The 17,500-nt window shown below is 48.2% G+C and overlaps 1 protein-coding gene across 1 annotated transcript in view; it reads right to left on the reverse strand.

Annotated features, from left to right (window-relative positions):
• The window catches only part of LOC135829839 (mitochondrial potassium channel ATP-binding subunit-like), a gene marked incomplete at its 5' end in the record, with an annotated part of 31,108 nt that overhangs the window by 12,226 nt on the left and 1,382 nt on the right, over window positions 1–17,500 (reverse strand). The window contains 3 exon segments of the mRNA XM_065342225.1: window positions 2,603–2,736; window positions 8,085–8,157; window positions 13,991–14,110. Of these exon segments, the coding sequence (XP_065198297.1) occupies window positions 2,603–2,736; window positions 8,085–8,157; window positions 13,991–14,110 (327 nt within the window).

Genomic DNA, 17,500 nt, shown 5'->3' on the forward strand with positions numbered 1-17,500 from the left:
CCCTGCACCCGTGCACGCACACACACACACACACACACACACACACACACAGAAGGGAGTTGATAGGTGGAGAATTGCGAAAACAGGGGACCCAGTGTGCCCTCAAGGAGATAAAGAGATAGAGATAGATAGAGATATTTTTGGCACAGTATATTCGGCCCTGGTTTAAATATGGCTTTGGAATTTATTTTTCATTGCAATCAGGTTCGGCCTCATTTCTCTGTGCTGTGCTAATGAGTCCACAAAGGACGAAACAGTTCTGTCCCCAGATTGGATAGATAGATAGATATAGATGAAGATAGAGAGAGAGAGGGGGGGGGGGGGGGGGGGGGAGAGAGAGAGAGAAAGAGAGAGAGAGGGAAAGAGAGAGAGGGAAAGAGAGCGAGACATAGGCAGCTGTCTTGGTCATTATCATCCGATGTATTCCATGTGGCGTAGACCAGGTGTGCATTGAGAATCCTTTCACAAGGCATCGCAATAATCATAATTATGGAATTGGGCAGTAATGCGGTGCTAGTCTTGATACGTTTCACTCAGGTCATGTCTGATATCGTTGGCAGAAGAGAAAATCAGTGGGTGTACATCCACTGCACTTGCAAACTTGCGTGTCTCTCTTGCGACGGATGCACAGGTACTTGGTGTCTGTGTCAATTGGCTCATTCTGTGGGCGAGTGGTCACTGCCTGAGTTCAATGTCGGAAAAGGTAAGTAGCTCTAGAGTGCAGTATAGAGAAAAGTATGCCAAATACGCGGTCATTAGGAGAGACTATACCAGCAACTTCGACTCATATACTTCAATATCTAATTGGATCTGTATAGAAGACGCTGCTCAGTGGTATTGGAGTTGTGGTTGATCAACAGCGTATCTTTTAGGTACATGTGGCATCCATTGGTCTTGTGTGAGTGACACTAGGCATGTAACCGGACAACGTTGGTGAAAGGTTTCATTACCAAAGAACTTGATTGGTTTGCCATTTAGCTTCCTGTGTGGCGTCACATCGTTTCCGTGGACTGGTTTAGATTCTTGCCCACGTTTCCAGGAGTCCAGCCAATTAATAGCAGCCGAAGCTATTTGAATAGCCAGATTATGATTGTCTTCTTATCTGCTCTGCACTCCATCCGCTTGCATCAGTAAGCAATGCAAACGCGTTGTCCCTTGCACAGGCACGTGCCTTCTGCAGGCAATTCCGGGAGAGCGTAAAGTGGCAGGACGAATTACCGTGAAGTTGCCACATGATCTGAGTACAATCGTAGCACATCAAGTCTTGACACTACTAGTACTTGTGACATGATCAATTCTGCTATGCTCTAATGCAGACTAGCAATAAGAGGCATTTGTCAGATACTAGTAACCATGAGGTACTGAGATGATTCTCTTCGGCAAGCCACCCACTCTGCAAAAAAATGCGCCAAAATTAATAATCTGTCATCTGCCTGCTCCAACTTGACTGTCCTCCTGACAAGTGAAAACCGCTGGCGTTGTCCGGCCATAAACACCATTATTGGCATCAATCCAACGCATTAATCCAACGCCTTCGTTGCTCCTCATCTCTGCAGCTCGTACCAATAGGTCTGGCACGTCGAAAAACTAAAATACTCGGAGCTACAAGCTACATTTTCAGAGACAGGGAGTTGCAAATGGCAAGAAACCCAGCTTCCCTTCACCTTTGGCATCACGAGCAATGACCATTTATCAGCCAGCAATGTTTTACTAGAGCAAAGGCGCTGGCGGGAACAGAAACAGCAACGTTTCTTTCTCAGCAAAAACAAATAAAAAGGAAAGGAACAAAAAAGGATCAACACCAGAGATTCGTCCATACCCGGTACCCACCCCTGGAAAGGCTCTCCCACAGATTGCAGTACAAAAGCCACGGCCAAGTGTCCCACTGAGGAGCGGTCGCTTGCCCGGACCGCTGGGACGCGGACACCTACGAAGAGCAGCCTGTGACGTTTATTTTTTATGACAGAAAATCCGCAAAAATAGTTGGGCTTGTCCCTTTAGCCTTTCGCTCCGGTTACAACATAATTCGTTATTACTTAAACCCGGTATAACGCCACTTGGTGCATGTCCCTGGAGTTCCAAACCCTCAGTGTAAGATGATATGAGCCAGCGCACGCGAAAATCGACCTTAGTGACACGCACTTCAAACTGAGAAAACGCACTTCAAACATTCTCTGTTTTCGTGTGATGTGTGATATATTAGGGAAATGCTCTATCTTCTAAGACCCGTAACTCAAGTTTTACTCAAGATTTTTTTCAAACGTTTTTTTGCATTGAATTCTGCATAAGTCCATCTGCCTTTATCCACTGTCATCTCAGTTTCTGAAAATATGTCACTGAGGGTGATTTTCGCGTGTGCTGGCTCATATTGATCATACAGGACCAAGGCCAAAACACATAGGGTTTACAGTACAGTAAGACCTGTCAAGGCGATCACCTGTCCTACAAGACCACTGCTACCAGAATCAAGGGATGCTCTTTCCAGCCAAACGACCCTGGATAAGGAGACCACCTGGTAACAGAGACCACGTTTCGAAGGTCCCTTGAGCGGTCGCCTTAGACAGGTTTCACTCTACACTGATGCTTGGTGAAGTTGCAGTACCTGATTGATGTAACCCAGCACGTTGGTACGCAGCCAGCAAGGGTCTAGGGTGCGTATGTCCACGCCGTCCAGCGTCACCGCGCCGTGAACGGGGTCGTAGAAACGCTCGATAAGCGCCGCTATCGTCGTCTTGCCTGTGATGCGCCGTGACGGTCAGAACATGCGCAGTAGCACACACATGCACATGAACACACAGACAGGCACAGACACACACAGACACATAGCATATCGTACGGACATGATGAAAACTGACAGAGTCCATGTCGGGTAAAACATAGCAGTCCTGAAGTAAATCAGGGAACTTCCGTACCAAGGCTATGCTTTCAAGACATTTGGACAAATCAAGGGAAATTCCATACACCTTCAAGGTTTGGAAAATAGTACTAAACACCTTGTGCCAACTGTAATGTTCTGGGACATTATTATTATTACAGTACTGGTCAAACCAAAGCACTAACAAAGACAAAACTAAAGACCAAGAACCAGGAACATAAAGCACAGAGAAAGGGAACAAAACAGATACACATATAAATATCGTACAAGATACTATAATAGTACAATACTATAATATAGTATTAACCAGGAGGCCTGCAACATCACATTCCTCCTTTTCTCGAAAGTCTACAACTACAGTCCATAGAAATACTGACCATAGCAAACTTCAACGTAGCATTTCAACAAACTAAATAAACCAAAATAGGCTGTCCAAAACGCGACGAATAACCAAAAGCGTTCTATCAATCCATGTCATAAAATATGTAAATATACAGTATAATGTAAGCTCATACATTGTTAGCCGAACGACCAGTCAAACACAACTGTCACACAGCCTAGTCAATGCAGAACAGAACAAGGGCCGGACAGGTTACTTAGCATTTCACGCTTAACCTGTCTGACCTGCGGGGCTCCGCACGATGCTGGGGTGCCTCTTGCACTTCGGGGCTAGGTTCAGCTGGATGCTGCTGCCGGAATGGTTTGGTGAACTGTACGTTCCTCCGCACAAGCTTCCCATCCGGTGCCTGAACCACTACTTGGTCCCCATTCCGACTAACCACCACATGAGGTTGGTGATGGAATGGTGTGTCGACCTTCGACCGTGTCTCCGAACGCTTTAGCAGTACTGAGTCACCTATCTGCGTTGACTGGCTTGTGGCATGGTTGGCGTCATCTGCAGAGTCACGCATACTCTGCTTACGCTCGCTGTCACGATCTCTGACGGCCTCGTTTATCGCTGGTTCACCGAGGGCTGGTAACTTGCAGTGCACTTTGCGCCCAAACAATAACTCAGCTGGAGCAACTCCGGTGGTGCTATGTGGCGTGGAGCGGTATGCCATCAAGAATCGTTGAACCTCCCGCTTCCACGTCTTTCCTTCCGCATATGCAGCACGGATCACTTTCATCAGGGATCGATTTTGTCGCTCAACTTCACCGTTAGCTCTCGGCCACAGTGGTGTAGTACGAAGCTGTTGAACACCACACTCATGTAGAAACTTCGCAAACCCTTCCGAGTTGAAAGGTGGGCCATTATCCGTACGCAAACTCGTCGGGATACCGTGTCGGCTGAACTGGGCTTCAATCATCGGAATCACAGCTTCAGCTGATGTTGACTTGACCACATCTACTTCGAAATATCGACTGTAGTAATCCACGAGCACCACAATGTGCTCGCCAGACGGTAGTGGACCCAGCAAGTCAACAGCCAAATGCTGCCATGGCGCATCTGGAAGAGGAGTGGACTTGACTGGCGGTGCATTGGCTGGCGCTGCAACCACTTGGCAGGCATGACACGACTTGCAGAGCTTCTCGGCCTCGCTATCCATGCCTGGCCACCAAACCTTGGACCGTAGACGCTCTTTCGTCTTCACGATGCCCTGGTGGCCCTCATGTGCCAACTGCACGGTCTGGTGTCGCAACTCTGTAGGGATAACAATGCGTTGACCTCTGAGCACCACCTTGCCAACAACAGTCAATTCTCCTCGGACCTGACGGTATGCTGCTGGCAGACCATCCCAAGATCCGTCATGAAGGCACTTGCGAACAGCAGATAGCTCTTCATCTTCAGCTGAGCTACGTTCAATCGTTCTGATACCGATAGCGATGGGTGCTGCTGTCTGAGTGATAAGTCTAACCGACTCTTCATCACTGCTGATTCCTGGATCCGCCGCTGCAACGGGCAGGCGAGATAAAGCGTCAGCGATGTTCGTCTTTCCAGGAATGTGCTTGACTCGATAGCTGTACGGCTGTAGGCGCAGGACCCATCTCTCGATCCTGGCACTGGGCTTGGATCTTGCCGAATAAATCACTTCCAGCGGCTTGTGGTCGGTGCAGAGTGTAAACTCCCTGCCTAGCAGATAGGTGTGAAATCGTTCACACGCCCAGACAATACCAAGAGCCTCTCGCTCGGTCTGCGAGTACCTCCGCTCTACCGCTGACAGTGATCTGCTCGCATACGCAACTGGCCGCCAAACACCATCCTGCTTCTGGACAAGCACAGCTCCGAGCCCAACTGGACTGGCATCCGTCACTAACTCGATCGGCGCTTCAGCATCATAGTATGCCAGTGTTGAGCTGGACACCAGTAGTCGCTTCAGGTGGTCGAACGCTTGCTGTTGCTCTGTAGTCCACTTGAACTGAGCTCCCTTGACCGTGAGGCGACGCAGTGGCTCAGCAACTGTAGCAAAATCAGGGATGAATTTTGCACTGAAACCGGCTGTACCGAGGAAGCTTCTTACTTCCGACGCATTGCTCGGCCTGGATGCTTCCGCCAAGGATCGTATCCTTTCCGGAGTTGGCTGTATGCCCTTGTCAGATATCTGCAAGCCGAAGAACTCAATGGAGCTCTTAGCGAACTCACACTTTGCTGGGTTGACTGTGAGGTTGACCTGCTGCAAGCGATTCATCAATGCATGAACCCTCACATCATGCTGGTTCAGTGAGTCCGCATGTAGCAAGATATCATCAGCTCCGTTTCTGCAACCGGCCAAATCCTTGATCACATCGCTGATGATCTTCTGGTACAGCTCTGGTGCTGAACTTATACCAAATGGCAGTCGACGAAACCGGTACAACTTCCCATTTGCAGCAAAAGTTGTCAGGTAGCGGGACTCTTCTTCCAACTCTACTTGGTGAAATCCCCACTTCAGGTCAATCTTCGAAAACACCGTGCTGCCATTGACTTCATGCAGCAACTCCTCTGTTGTTGGCATCGGATGTCGTTCTCGGACGATGGCTTCATTGACCCGGCGTAAATCCACGCACAAACGGATGTCGCCATGCTTCTTTGGTGCTATCACAATTGGGCTTACCCACGGCGTCGGGCCCACAGCTTCTTCAATAATTCCTGATTGCTGTAACTCCTGAAGTTTTTCATCCACCTTGGTTTCATACGCATATGGTATCCTACGCTGGCGTTGGGCCACAGGTGGAACTTCAGAGTCTACATGAAGACGTGCTTGGTAGCCAATTAACTTGCCCACACCACTGAACACACCAGGATACTCATTCTTGATTTCATCGTTGATACTGGGGCTAGCTGTGGCGCTGCCAACTTGATTCACGTCAGGTAGCACCAAGGCCTTCAACTTGAGTGCAGTACTACGTCCCAGCAAGAACTCTCCATCTCCTCTGACGACGATCACTTCGTCCTCAGTGCGCTCTGAGCCGCATTGGAAAATTGCAGTAAACTTGCCGACGACATTCAGCTGGTGTGCTCCATACGCGAAAAGCTTCCTGGTGCACTTCGTCAAAGTGACACCGAGGCCTTGCAATTGCAGCTGGCCCAAAGTCGATTCTCCCAACAAGTTGCATGATGCTCCAGAATCGACTAGCACTCGCGTCGACACACCATTGAGGCTGACATTGATAGAGGCCTGTGTCAAATTACGTCCTCGCACTCCAAACACAAAATCGTCTACATCTTGAATTTGATTTGCCGAGTGATTTTCTTTTCCGTACAAACTTGCCTTTCCCGACGACTTGGGAGCGTGACGCGTGTTGCCTGTACGCTGTTTGTCACCTCCGTTGCATTTGGATGCGAAGTGACCGTTTATGCCACACTTTCTACACCTTTGGCCACGTGCAGGACAGTTCCGGTCGCGGGCGAAGTGGCCAACTTTTCCGCAGTTGTGACACTCTTGCTGGGGTACGCCGTGCACAGCATTCACACTTCCTGGTGCAGCTTCACCCGTAGACCTACCGTACAAACTGGACCCATGCCCATCATGGCTTGCACTGTGACTTGCACTTGTCGATGTTGACATATCACGTGCGTGCTGCTCCGTTGTTTCATACTCGCGACCTTTTTTCAAGGCCACCGCCAAAGTGAGGTCGTCGACTTCTAACAATAGAGAGGTTAAGTTACACGTTTTTTGCCCTTTTTCAAAACGCGGTGCAAATCTCACGTTACGTGTAATTTTTAGAGGTTAAGTTACACGTGCGACGTGACGTGAAATTTTGCCTGGCAGGATTCGGGTTTAGTTCGCACAAATATCAAATCTTCCAACAAACTCGATAAAATCTGGAAACTCACATAAATTCGGTCGGAGTAACCAAGCGAAACTTCCAAAAACTCACGTCATGAACTTACGTGCGGGACAGTCAACTCACGTAAAACACGTCAAATTTTACGTGAGTTTTTTCACTTTTTGACGTAAAAGTTCACGGACGTAAGACTTTTACGTGAAACTTAACCTCTCTAATTTCTTTCTCAGGCGATTGTCCGATATCCCTATGAGCAGTTGGTCGCATACATGATCCTCCATGTCGGTGCCATAGTCACAGTATTTGCCTTGCCCAAGCAAACGGGTCGAAAACTGAGATACTGTTTCACCAGTCCGTTGTGACATCTGACGAAGCTTATAACGTTCGAACCTCTTGTTGGCCACGAACTCGAAAGCCTTGTCCAAAGCACTCACAGCTCGCTCGAATAAATTGTCGGTATCCTCATCTTCTGTTAGCGTTTCGAATTTCTCCTGTACTGGCATACCAGCCAAGTACAGCAACAGACTCCTCTGCCTCTTCGCGGATGTTATGTTCTGCCCATCCACATAGTACTGGAATGATCTCTTCCACCTGCGCCATCTTGCAGAAACTTCATGGGCAGGACCCTCGAGATCGAACGGCTCCAAAGCCGGGCCTACTCCTGTGAGCGCCATTGTCACTGAGGCCTACTCAGGTCATCTATATGACTATAACTATTAAATCTAGTTCATCTTCGTCGCCAATGTAATGTTCTGGGACATTATTATTATTACAGTACTGGTCAAACCAAAGCACTAACAAAGACAAAACTAAAGACCAAGAACCAGGAACATAAAGCACAGAGAAAGGGAACAAAACAGATACACATATAAATATCGTACAAGATACTATAATAGTACAATACTATAATATAGTATTAACCAGGAGGCCTGCAACATCACACCAACCCTCACCCTTGCACACGCACGCACACACACACACGCGCGCGTGCACAAACACTAACCTCCTCCCGACGGACCACACAGCGCCACTGTCTTGCCGGCCGGTATATGCAAACTGAGATCATCCAGCACAACCTGCAAGATGACGTTGCACACGAGTTATGACACACATAGACACATGCACACGAACACACACACACACACACACGCACACACACACACACACACACACACACACACACACACACACCATGTACCAAGTATACCATGTATACGCCCGTCGCAAGAGAAGCACGCAAATCTGCAAATGCACTGGATGTACACCCACAGACTTTCTCTCATAGCAACGGTAGCGAACAAGATCTGAATGAGACAGATCAAGACTTGCGCCAGATAACTGTCCAATCCACACAACTGGCGAAGCCATGTGAATCGACCACCAATGCACACCTGGTCCACACCACACAGAGTACACCGGCATAAAACGGCAAAGACAGTTACCTATGCACACCCTACACTTGCTGGGGTAACCAGTATAGACAGCACGCTGCTTTGATAGAAGCAGACACTAGATGCACTGGTACCTTGACGTGAAATTGGAGTTACTTTACCAACCAGCCTCGGCTACTGAGTACTGGGAACCCAGAGCCAACAGACATACCAACAACCTCAGCCATGAAAGCTATTACAGTGGAGATTGGATATGTTAGGTGCCTCCTCCCGTACAATCTTACCTACAACCTTTCCTAAGCTGGCCGGCCTGCATGCACCCGTACTACGTCATACTCACCTTTCGTTCCATTGGCCTGGGTAGCTACTTGCGCGCCCATGTTTGCCATAGCTACCCAGGCCCTTTATATTGCGTTGTTTCTCAGTCGATCTCTCTCTCTTCAATAATCTCACTCTTCAACGTAGTCGTTCGTTCGTCTTGGTCTCTTGTCTCGTCGTCTATAATGAATGTCGTTCCCAATAACTTGTTCCCGTTGTCCGTTGTAATGTCTGGAGAAGATGTCGTCAGTCGTCCTTCTTCGGACTCAACATTGGCGCCCAACGTGGGGCTCGAACCCACGACCCTGAGATTAAGAGTCTCATGCTCTACCGACTGAGCAAAATGACAGAAATGTATTGTAGATAATACATGTAGATGACGTGGATACACTCCATTATTCACCCCAGTGTCTGGAGATCTGTGGATTTTGTAGAAAAACAAAAACAAAAACACTTTAAACAGATGTGTATCTACAATGTACATATGTCTTGCATGCATTGTTCAAGGTAAAGTCATCCCGCACCGCTGCACTGCGCCTACAACGTCGTACAATGTCAAGCAGTGAGAGTGTGAGTGGACAAACCTCACCTAAATTCCGAATCAGCCCAGGTGTGCCGCAAGGGAGCATACTGGGCCCCACCCTGTTCCTCCTATATGTCAATGACATGGAGGACCACCTCCCAGCCACAACCCAGCTCGCCATATATGCAGATGACACTACGCTTTATCAGTGCATCCCGTCCCTGACCGCTCTCCCAGTTGGCCTAGCGCAGCTCCAGACTGCTGTGGATGCCCTAGCTGAATGGGGCCAGAGCTGGAAGATCGCATTCGAGCCGACAAAGTCGCAAGTCTTGATGATTTCGCATCACCGTCAACCCTGGCCGATTCCTCCAGCCACTTTCAATGGGGTGGCCATAGAGGAAGTGGAGGAGCTGAAGTTTCTCGGAGTGCTCTTCGATCGGAGCCTCTCCTTTCGCTCCCACATTCGACAGGTTGCAGTCCGTGGTCACCAACGTATTGGCTTCATGAGGAAGGCCCTACCAATTCTCGACAACAAGGCCAAGTATGCCGTGTATCGCGGCTTCAAACGACCCACGTGCCCTTGGCTAGGTTACGACCAATCAGCAGCCTCGGAGAGCGGGCTTTGATATTCCATCAAAGCCCGCTGTCAGGGGCAACCGGTACGAGAAAACCATCGAAGCCCGCTGCCATTGGCTACTGTACGACAAAACCATCAACGCATAATGAAACACTGCTCATGCGCACTCTCATAATATTGTCTTTTGACTAGGAAGTGGTTAAAAGATCGGTTGATGTAGACCTTACTGTATGGAAGTTATCTCCTAATATGGCAGAGTCTGGTGGCGAGCCGGCCCCAAAGCGTCGGTTCGAGTCAGTCAGTGCAGAGGAAGTCGCCGAAGTAATCACCTCGCGAGTTCCGAAGAGTACGGCATCATCAACAAAAGGCTGGGTCAAACTATTTTCGGAATTTGCTACCCAAAATGGTATCTGCATCGACCTCGACACGTGCGGAAAAGAAGAGCTGTCAGATGTCCTCTGCAAGGCCTACCTGGGTATCCGAACGCAGAAAAAGCAATACTATCAACGAAGTAGTTACCAGAGCTTCAGGGCTGCGATCAATCGCCACTTGGCCGAAAAAGACAGATGGATCAACATTTTCACCGACCCTGAATTTCGGAGAGCAAACCAGGCGTATGATGGCATGCTGAAGAAACTCAAGAGAGAAGGAGAGCATATGGCAACACAGTCAAAATCAGTCATCAGTACTCAAGATTTGGAGCTGATCAAAAAGCTCTTCCTGTACTCTACAGAGCCACACGTCCTGAACATGGAAGTGTGGTTCTACCTCACCTTTCCCCATGGTCTACGTGGCCGAGAAACACAGTGCCGACTTACAAAGAGCTCTTTGACCCTGTGCAAAGACAGCGAGGGCAAAGAGTTCTACAAGCTCAGCACAGACTTCAGCAGCAAGAACCACCAAGGTGGCTCTGGTGACAATACCACATCGAAACAAGCTGGCCGCATCCAGTGTCCCAGTCAAGTGCTAGCTGTGCCCATGCTACTCAAGCACCTAAACCCTGCATGCGACCGCGTATTGCAGCGTCCGAAGAGGAACCTCCAGCCAAGAGATCCTGTTTGGTACGAAAATGCACCCCTGGGAAAGAACACCCTCGACAATATGATGAGAAATCTCAGTGTGAAGGCCGGCGCGGCACCTCAAGAGAGTACACCAACCGTTGTCTCCGTGCCACATGCGTTACTGTACTACAGGAAAACGGGGTTTCCGATAACGATACTATGTCAGTCACGGGCCACCGAAATGCCCAATCCCAGTTGAGCTACAGCAGACCTGGCGAGAAGCAACAACAGAAGATGGCGGCCTGTCTAGACAGCATCACAGGCAGCAGCAGCACATCGGCATCCAGTTGGCAGCTCGAGCCAGATCAGGTGAACCAGTAACTCAAAGGGCGCGCACGTGGAGAAGTTTCTCCGAGAGGCGAAACGCGTTGTGCTTGCGGCAAGTGACGACGAAGTCGACGCCACTATCAAACAGAGGTTGAGTCGTACGGACCAAATGACTGTACTTGCACCGACTGACCCCGCGATCGCGACAAGCCCCAGCTCTAGCTCTGCATTGATTCCAGCTGCTCCCGGCTCCGTAGACCAGCTTCTGATGGGCTTGACTGACGACGATATTTTCGGCGACCTAGCCCCGCTGCCAGGTTCATCGTTGTTGTCGTCTCCACTACCAGCAGAGCCAACAGCTGCTCCATCGCCGTCGTCATCCTCAGTGCAGATGTCGAATTTGTTCAACGGAGCTAACCTGCAAGGCGCAACGATTCACATTTCTCTCAATACTTCTAATTTTCGATTTGAATATTCTGTTTTTACCAGGCGTGGGCCATCCCCTGAATTCATAGGTGCCAAACAATAATTTTTTACGTTTTTCATTCGTTTGAATAAAGTCGGAACTTGAGCTCACTTCCATATTTGCACCAAGTGATAATGTTTTTCAAAGTTGCCCGTGTAACCACAAAAATCGACTCAACGCTGTGTGGGATCGTCTGAAGAATATTCAAGCGAGGTACAGAGGTCTTGATGGCTGATCAAAGCCCTCGCTTGATTATATACCTCGCTTGATTATATACTTCGTCCACCCAGTACTTGAGTACTGCCCGCTTTCATGGTTGGGTGCGTCCCAGTCTACCCTGAACCAGCTGGACCAGGTACAGCACCGAGCCCTAAAGCTCATCGGCCCAGGGTAATATCTCCCAAGCCTCACTGTTCGGCGTCAAGTCGCAGCACTCAAATGCCTGTACAAGCTGCATTGGATTGACGGTCCCCCAATCCTGACCACCATGACACCACCGAGGGCAGTTGCTAACCAGCACCGGCGCTCCACTTGCCATCAGCAAGAGAAGCAGCACCAGCACCAACTAGCACCGACACTGCCCGCCGGAGCCCGTAATAGTGCTCTCCGATCATTCCCCCATGCCACGATCCAAGACTGGAATCGTCTCCCATCTGCCCTGCTATGCAACCTTCCCACGCAGAAGGGAATGCAGGCATTCAAGGAAGGCGCCTACAAGTCTCTCCGTAGTCGAGACTGGCACTCAGCCAGATGCCCTCTGAACCCTCCCTGAACACCCTCTCCGCTTCCACCCTGGCTCCCCCTTTTTATTTTTTTTATTTTTAAACTCGGATACTGAGCCAGTAATAAAATGTAAAAAAGAGAAGAAACACATGAGAACGAGTTATGCAGCAACTATCCACGACTGTAGAAAGATGATAAACGGTCAGAAAGTGCGATAATAGGGCACAAAACTGACAGCGGCTACTGCACTTTCTGACCGTTTATCATCTTGCTACAGTCGTGGATAGTTGCTGCATAACTCGTTCTCATGTGTTTCTTCTCTTTTTCACATTTTTAATTTTTAATTTTATTTCTTTCTGAAACTCGGATGTTGAGCCATAAATAAATGTAGAAAGGAAAAAGACATGGACATTCTTTGTTCCGTTGGGACTGTAGCTTTTGCTCGTTTTCGTTGCGCTTGCCTTTCCCTCTTTGATCTTTCCGTAACCTTGAACCTTCCAAGTTGGAAGGCTGTCGGTTAGCGCTACGGAGATGTGTTGAAGCTAGGTGCCAGGACGTCGAATGTCTCAGTACTCTGTCAGTTTTGTGCCTAGTTATTGCACTTTCTGACTGTATGAAGTATCATGTTACAGTGATGGAGAGTTACTCTTAACTCGTATCCATAATGTCTTTTTCCTTTCTACATTTCGTTCTTTCTTTTTTCTTTTCCTTTTTACTCTATCACATGTATCATCTTTCCGTTTTCCTTCCTCTATATAAATGTACTACTCCCCCTCCCCAGTTCTGGTGCACCGAAGTGTCGCTGAAGCGGAGACCTCAGGTCGGCGGAGATGCTCCAGTTTCACCACCACAGTTGCGTCTGCAACCACCTCTATCATGCAGTATTCTGTTCTCGAGGTTCGTGGTTTCAAGTGGCACAGTCATTATACCATGTTCTAGACATGCCAGTCTGCCTGATACAAGAGGAAAGTCGTTATATCCGATGTATTTTCACTGTTTTTCAGGTCTTCGGGCACCAAAAAAGTGTCAGTAAAGTCGATCCGTCGTTATACCCGACATATAATGTACAGAAAGAACTTGCTAAACGACTTGGGCAACAGAATTGTGTCGCTAAACTCGATTTGTCGTTATACCCAATCTCCACAGTATAGTAACGACACACTGGATTGTGGAGCGGAAACTAGTCCAAATTCCAAATGCTTTGGCAAGAAGGTAGCCTTCCGACAGGTTGGACACACACACACACACACACACACACACACACACACACACACACACACTCATACATACCACACTACATACTCTGCCACGTACACACATGCACACACGTACACACACGTGCACGCACAGACACACACAGACGCACATACACACGAACACACACACATATACAGACACACACAGAAACACAGAAACTCGCCACCTAAAGTTCTGCTTAAACACGAACATGGCATTGGAATGTGGCATTGCGTGGTGGACAGACAGACAGACAGACAGACAGACAGACAAACAGACAAACCCACACACTACTAGATGCCATCAGTCCCAACACAACGCGCACCTATACCACACGCCAGCGTTACCTGTTCAGGTCGGGTTGGATAGATGAACTTGACATTCTCCAGTCTCAGATCACCATGCAGGCTGTCCGCACTGATAGTAGCACCACCTCGCACTGGGATACTGGGGTGAAGTTTCATGTACTGTACACATACACACACACACACACACACACACACACACACACACACACACACACACACACACACACACACACACACACACACACACACACGCGTGCACACATGTGCACGCACACACATACACACACACACACGCACATGCACACACACACACAAGTACAGAATTAGTCCATGTGCACATACAGTGGAACTTTGGTAAGACGAACTCTCATGCGAAAGAGGAAAGTGTCCTTAGTATCCGACGTGCAGTAAAACCTGTCAAGGTGACCACTCGGAAAAGGCGACCACCTGTTTTAGAAGACCACTGCAACCAGGACCAAGGGGTGCTATTTCCAGTCAATTGACCCTGGATGAGGCGACCACCTGGTGACAGAGACCATATTTTGAAGGTCCCTTGAGCGGTCGTCTTAGACAGGTTTCAATGTACTTCTTGTCCTCCTTTCAGGGTCACCACTGGTTCCACATTTCCCGTCACAGCATGCGCTGAGGCTGCCTCAGCCCGAGAGCGCAGCTGTAATTTTTTAAATTTCACTCACGAGGCGTAATTTCCGGTCTCACCTGCAAGCTACAGATCTCCTTTCTCACAAGAACGCAACTAGATGCACAGTAGGAGCAACAGAACCGCTTTCCTACCATTTGAGAGCTGCCCTATTGCGTCTGTGTGAGATACTGTACAGGCAGAAAATTTCGTCGGTCAATAATTTCGTCCAACTCCAACGAAAGGGAGTTCGTCCGGTTGAAAATTTCGTCCATGGATCATAAGAGTGTATTGAAAAAGCTGGACAAATCGACATTCGTCCGGCATTTAATTTAGTCCAAAAGCTCCTTGGACGAAAAAGATGAAATTAAATTCCAGACGGATATTTCTGCTTATACGGTACTGCACCCACCTCGACAATTTTTCTTTGGTCCTGAAGTGTTACTCAACGCAGAAGAAGAATTCAAAGTTCTCCAGATTTCTGAAGTTTTTAAGCGAATCCTTCGGGCTCTATTTCGCATGCGCACTGCAGCGATGAGTCACAGGGGAAGTCCCTGTTTGAGAAAATAATGCTTGCTGCGTTGATCACATCGCACGCAATTTGTCAAAAAGTTCAAGCGTATTAATTTTGTGCTTCGCTCGTCGGCACTCCTGTATACCTTCACACTCTCCGCAGTAGATCCTCTCCCTCCTAAACTTTTTTATTATTATTTTTTTACAAGTACTACTAAAGACTTTAGTTTTTTTACGCGCATATACGTGGATCCATTATCAGATTACAACGAAATTTGAAAGAAAAAGAAAATGGCCCAACCCTAAACTGGCCTTCTTGTCCAGGGAGGACTACTGTGCTAGCTATCATACTGTAATAATTTCACAAATTTTCGGTGTACTTTTATTTTCGGTACTTTCGGTGCATCTGTTTCATACCTAAAATTTCAAAACACCGAACAAACACTAACACGCATAATCCAATAGGGAACTGCTTCTCTGTACCTAAAATTTCTGTTCACCTAACCTGGCCTTTTGCCCTCATACCGAAAATGTTGAGCACTGAAAATTTCTGAAATTAGAGTAATCTGTTGCTAGAGAAATGTGTAGCTGAAACAAATAATAGGAGATAATAGAGAGGTTCCGCATAACGTAATTACGTTACTAAAAAACGAAGTCGATCTACGGAAAGCCTTACGTAAACTGCATGCGGATCTGTGTTCAGCCATACGGAGTTTTCAAATTACGCAGCTGCCTTGGGCAACTCCGAAAGCGGCAGTGTACGACCGGATCGACCTGGGGAGAGAGTCATAAATTTGTACCCCAATCCACTTACGGACCAGCTACGTTATCAGAGTCCTATCTATATGCTCTATGTAGACAACTTTCCGTAAGTGGAGTGAAAACTCGCGGATTCACGGGTTTTCCCGCCCACTAACGTAAAGTTGCTCAACTTTACGTAGTGCGGAGCCTCTCTAGTATGATGCGTAGAGCTGGAGATGTGTCCTCCCAGCATTTTGAAAAATGGGCAGGGGGGAAATAATCGGTCCTGTAGCCGACCTGGGGCCGTACCACCCCCTCAGGAGCTGGCTCCGGGCATACCAGTACCGTAAAGTACCACCAGAGTGCCCCGTCTCGCGAGAGCGCCTCGCCTTGATTTTACAGCCAAGGGAGGAAAATCGTATGGCAGAATGCTACTAAGTTTGTACGATGTGAGAACCTTCGTGTACTAAGGTCACACTTGGTATGCTTTTATGTGGAGCTCGAAGGAAAACTGGGTACGGATTGACTGCACAATGTGCAATGTTTGTACAAGGTCCGTGTCGTATGACCTACAAACAGGAATGAAGGAAGAACTGATGGAAATGTTTTTTTCCATTGATTGGCTACATTGTCGTCTACCACCTTAATGACCCAGGCAAAAAAGCATACATGTGGGGATGTTATAAATTTTTCATTTATCTTATTTTTTTAAGACATACTGTAACCTAGTACCTGGGATTCGAACCCGCACTATCGCCCTGCATGCATTACCCCCATACATACATACTCATTCTTCTAAGTTGCTTCGCGTTATGATCTTGCATTCGAAAGCCCTATTTGAATATTGTGGCCAGCTGTCTTTGATGGCACGGTACGGGACAGGTACGGGATAGCGCCAGGCATGTCGATGGCACAAACAAACAAAAATATTGTGGCCAGCTGTCTTTGCTGGTACGGTACGGTACGGGACAGATACGGGATAGCGCCAGGCGTGGCACAAACAAACAAACAAACACCAAATTATTAAAGCTGTGTGGACCCTGGCTAGCGCCAGACGTTACTGAAGTAACGTCTTTTGCATAGCTACGGGGATAAATTTTCGGTTCTTTCCTGTTCGGGCGAGCATATTTGATTATTTTCCTGTGGATAGTTATGATTTCTGCTGCTCTCGTTGATCTCGTCATGTTGACTGGATCTTCTCACACTTCTCTTTCTTTTTTTCTAGTAGTAAGTACCGAGTAGTAGGAGTAGTGGTAGGGCTGACCCACCTCTGGCCACCATGCACCCAGCTACAAAGGCCGCCACCAAGGGGCTCTCAGAGGCAGAGACGAAACTGTTGTGCTCCCCTCCGGGTATCGAGTCGTCTGTGCTTCAAGTTATCATCTTTCAGTGCCATGGAGCCTACTGACAGTACAAGTAGTTCGCCAACTTCGCCTTCAGCTGTTGGATCACTCGGTCCATCACTCAGTCCGTCCTCGGCTTCGAATCGCACCCAAATTCGATTTGACCTACACATGGATTTGGTCCTGCTCGGGCAACTCCTATTTGTGCCCAACCCCTTTGTTCGCGGCTCTGTGGGATTCGAGGAGACTGCAAAAGTTCTAGCCTCGTCCGAGCCAAAGTTTGTTGGCATCACCAGGAAGTCCGTCAGAGACCAC

This window comes from Sycon ciliatum, chromosome 13 (assembly GCF_964019385.1).
Source record: "Sycon ciliatum chromosome 13, ocSycCili1.1, whole genome shotgun sequence".
Lineage (NCBI taxonomy): Eukaryota > Metazoa > Porifera > Calcarea > Leucosolenida > Sycettidae > Sycon > Sycon ciliatum.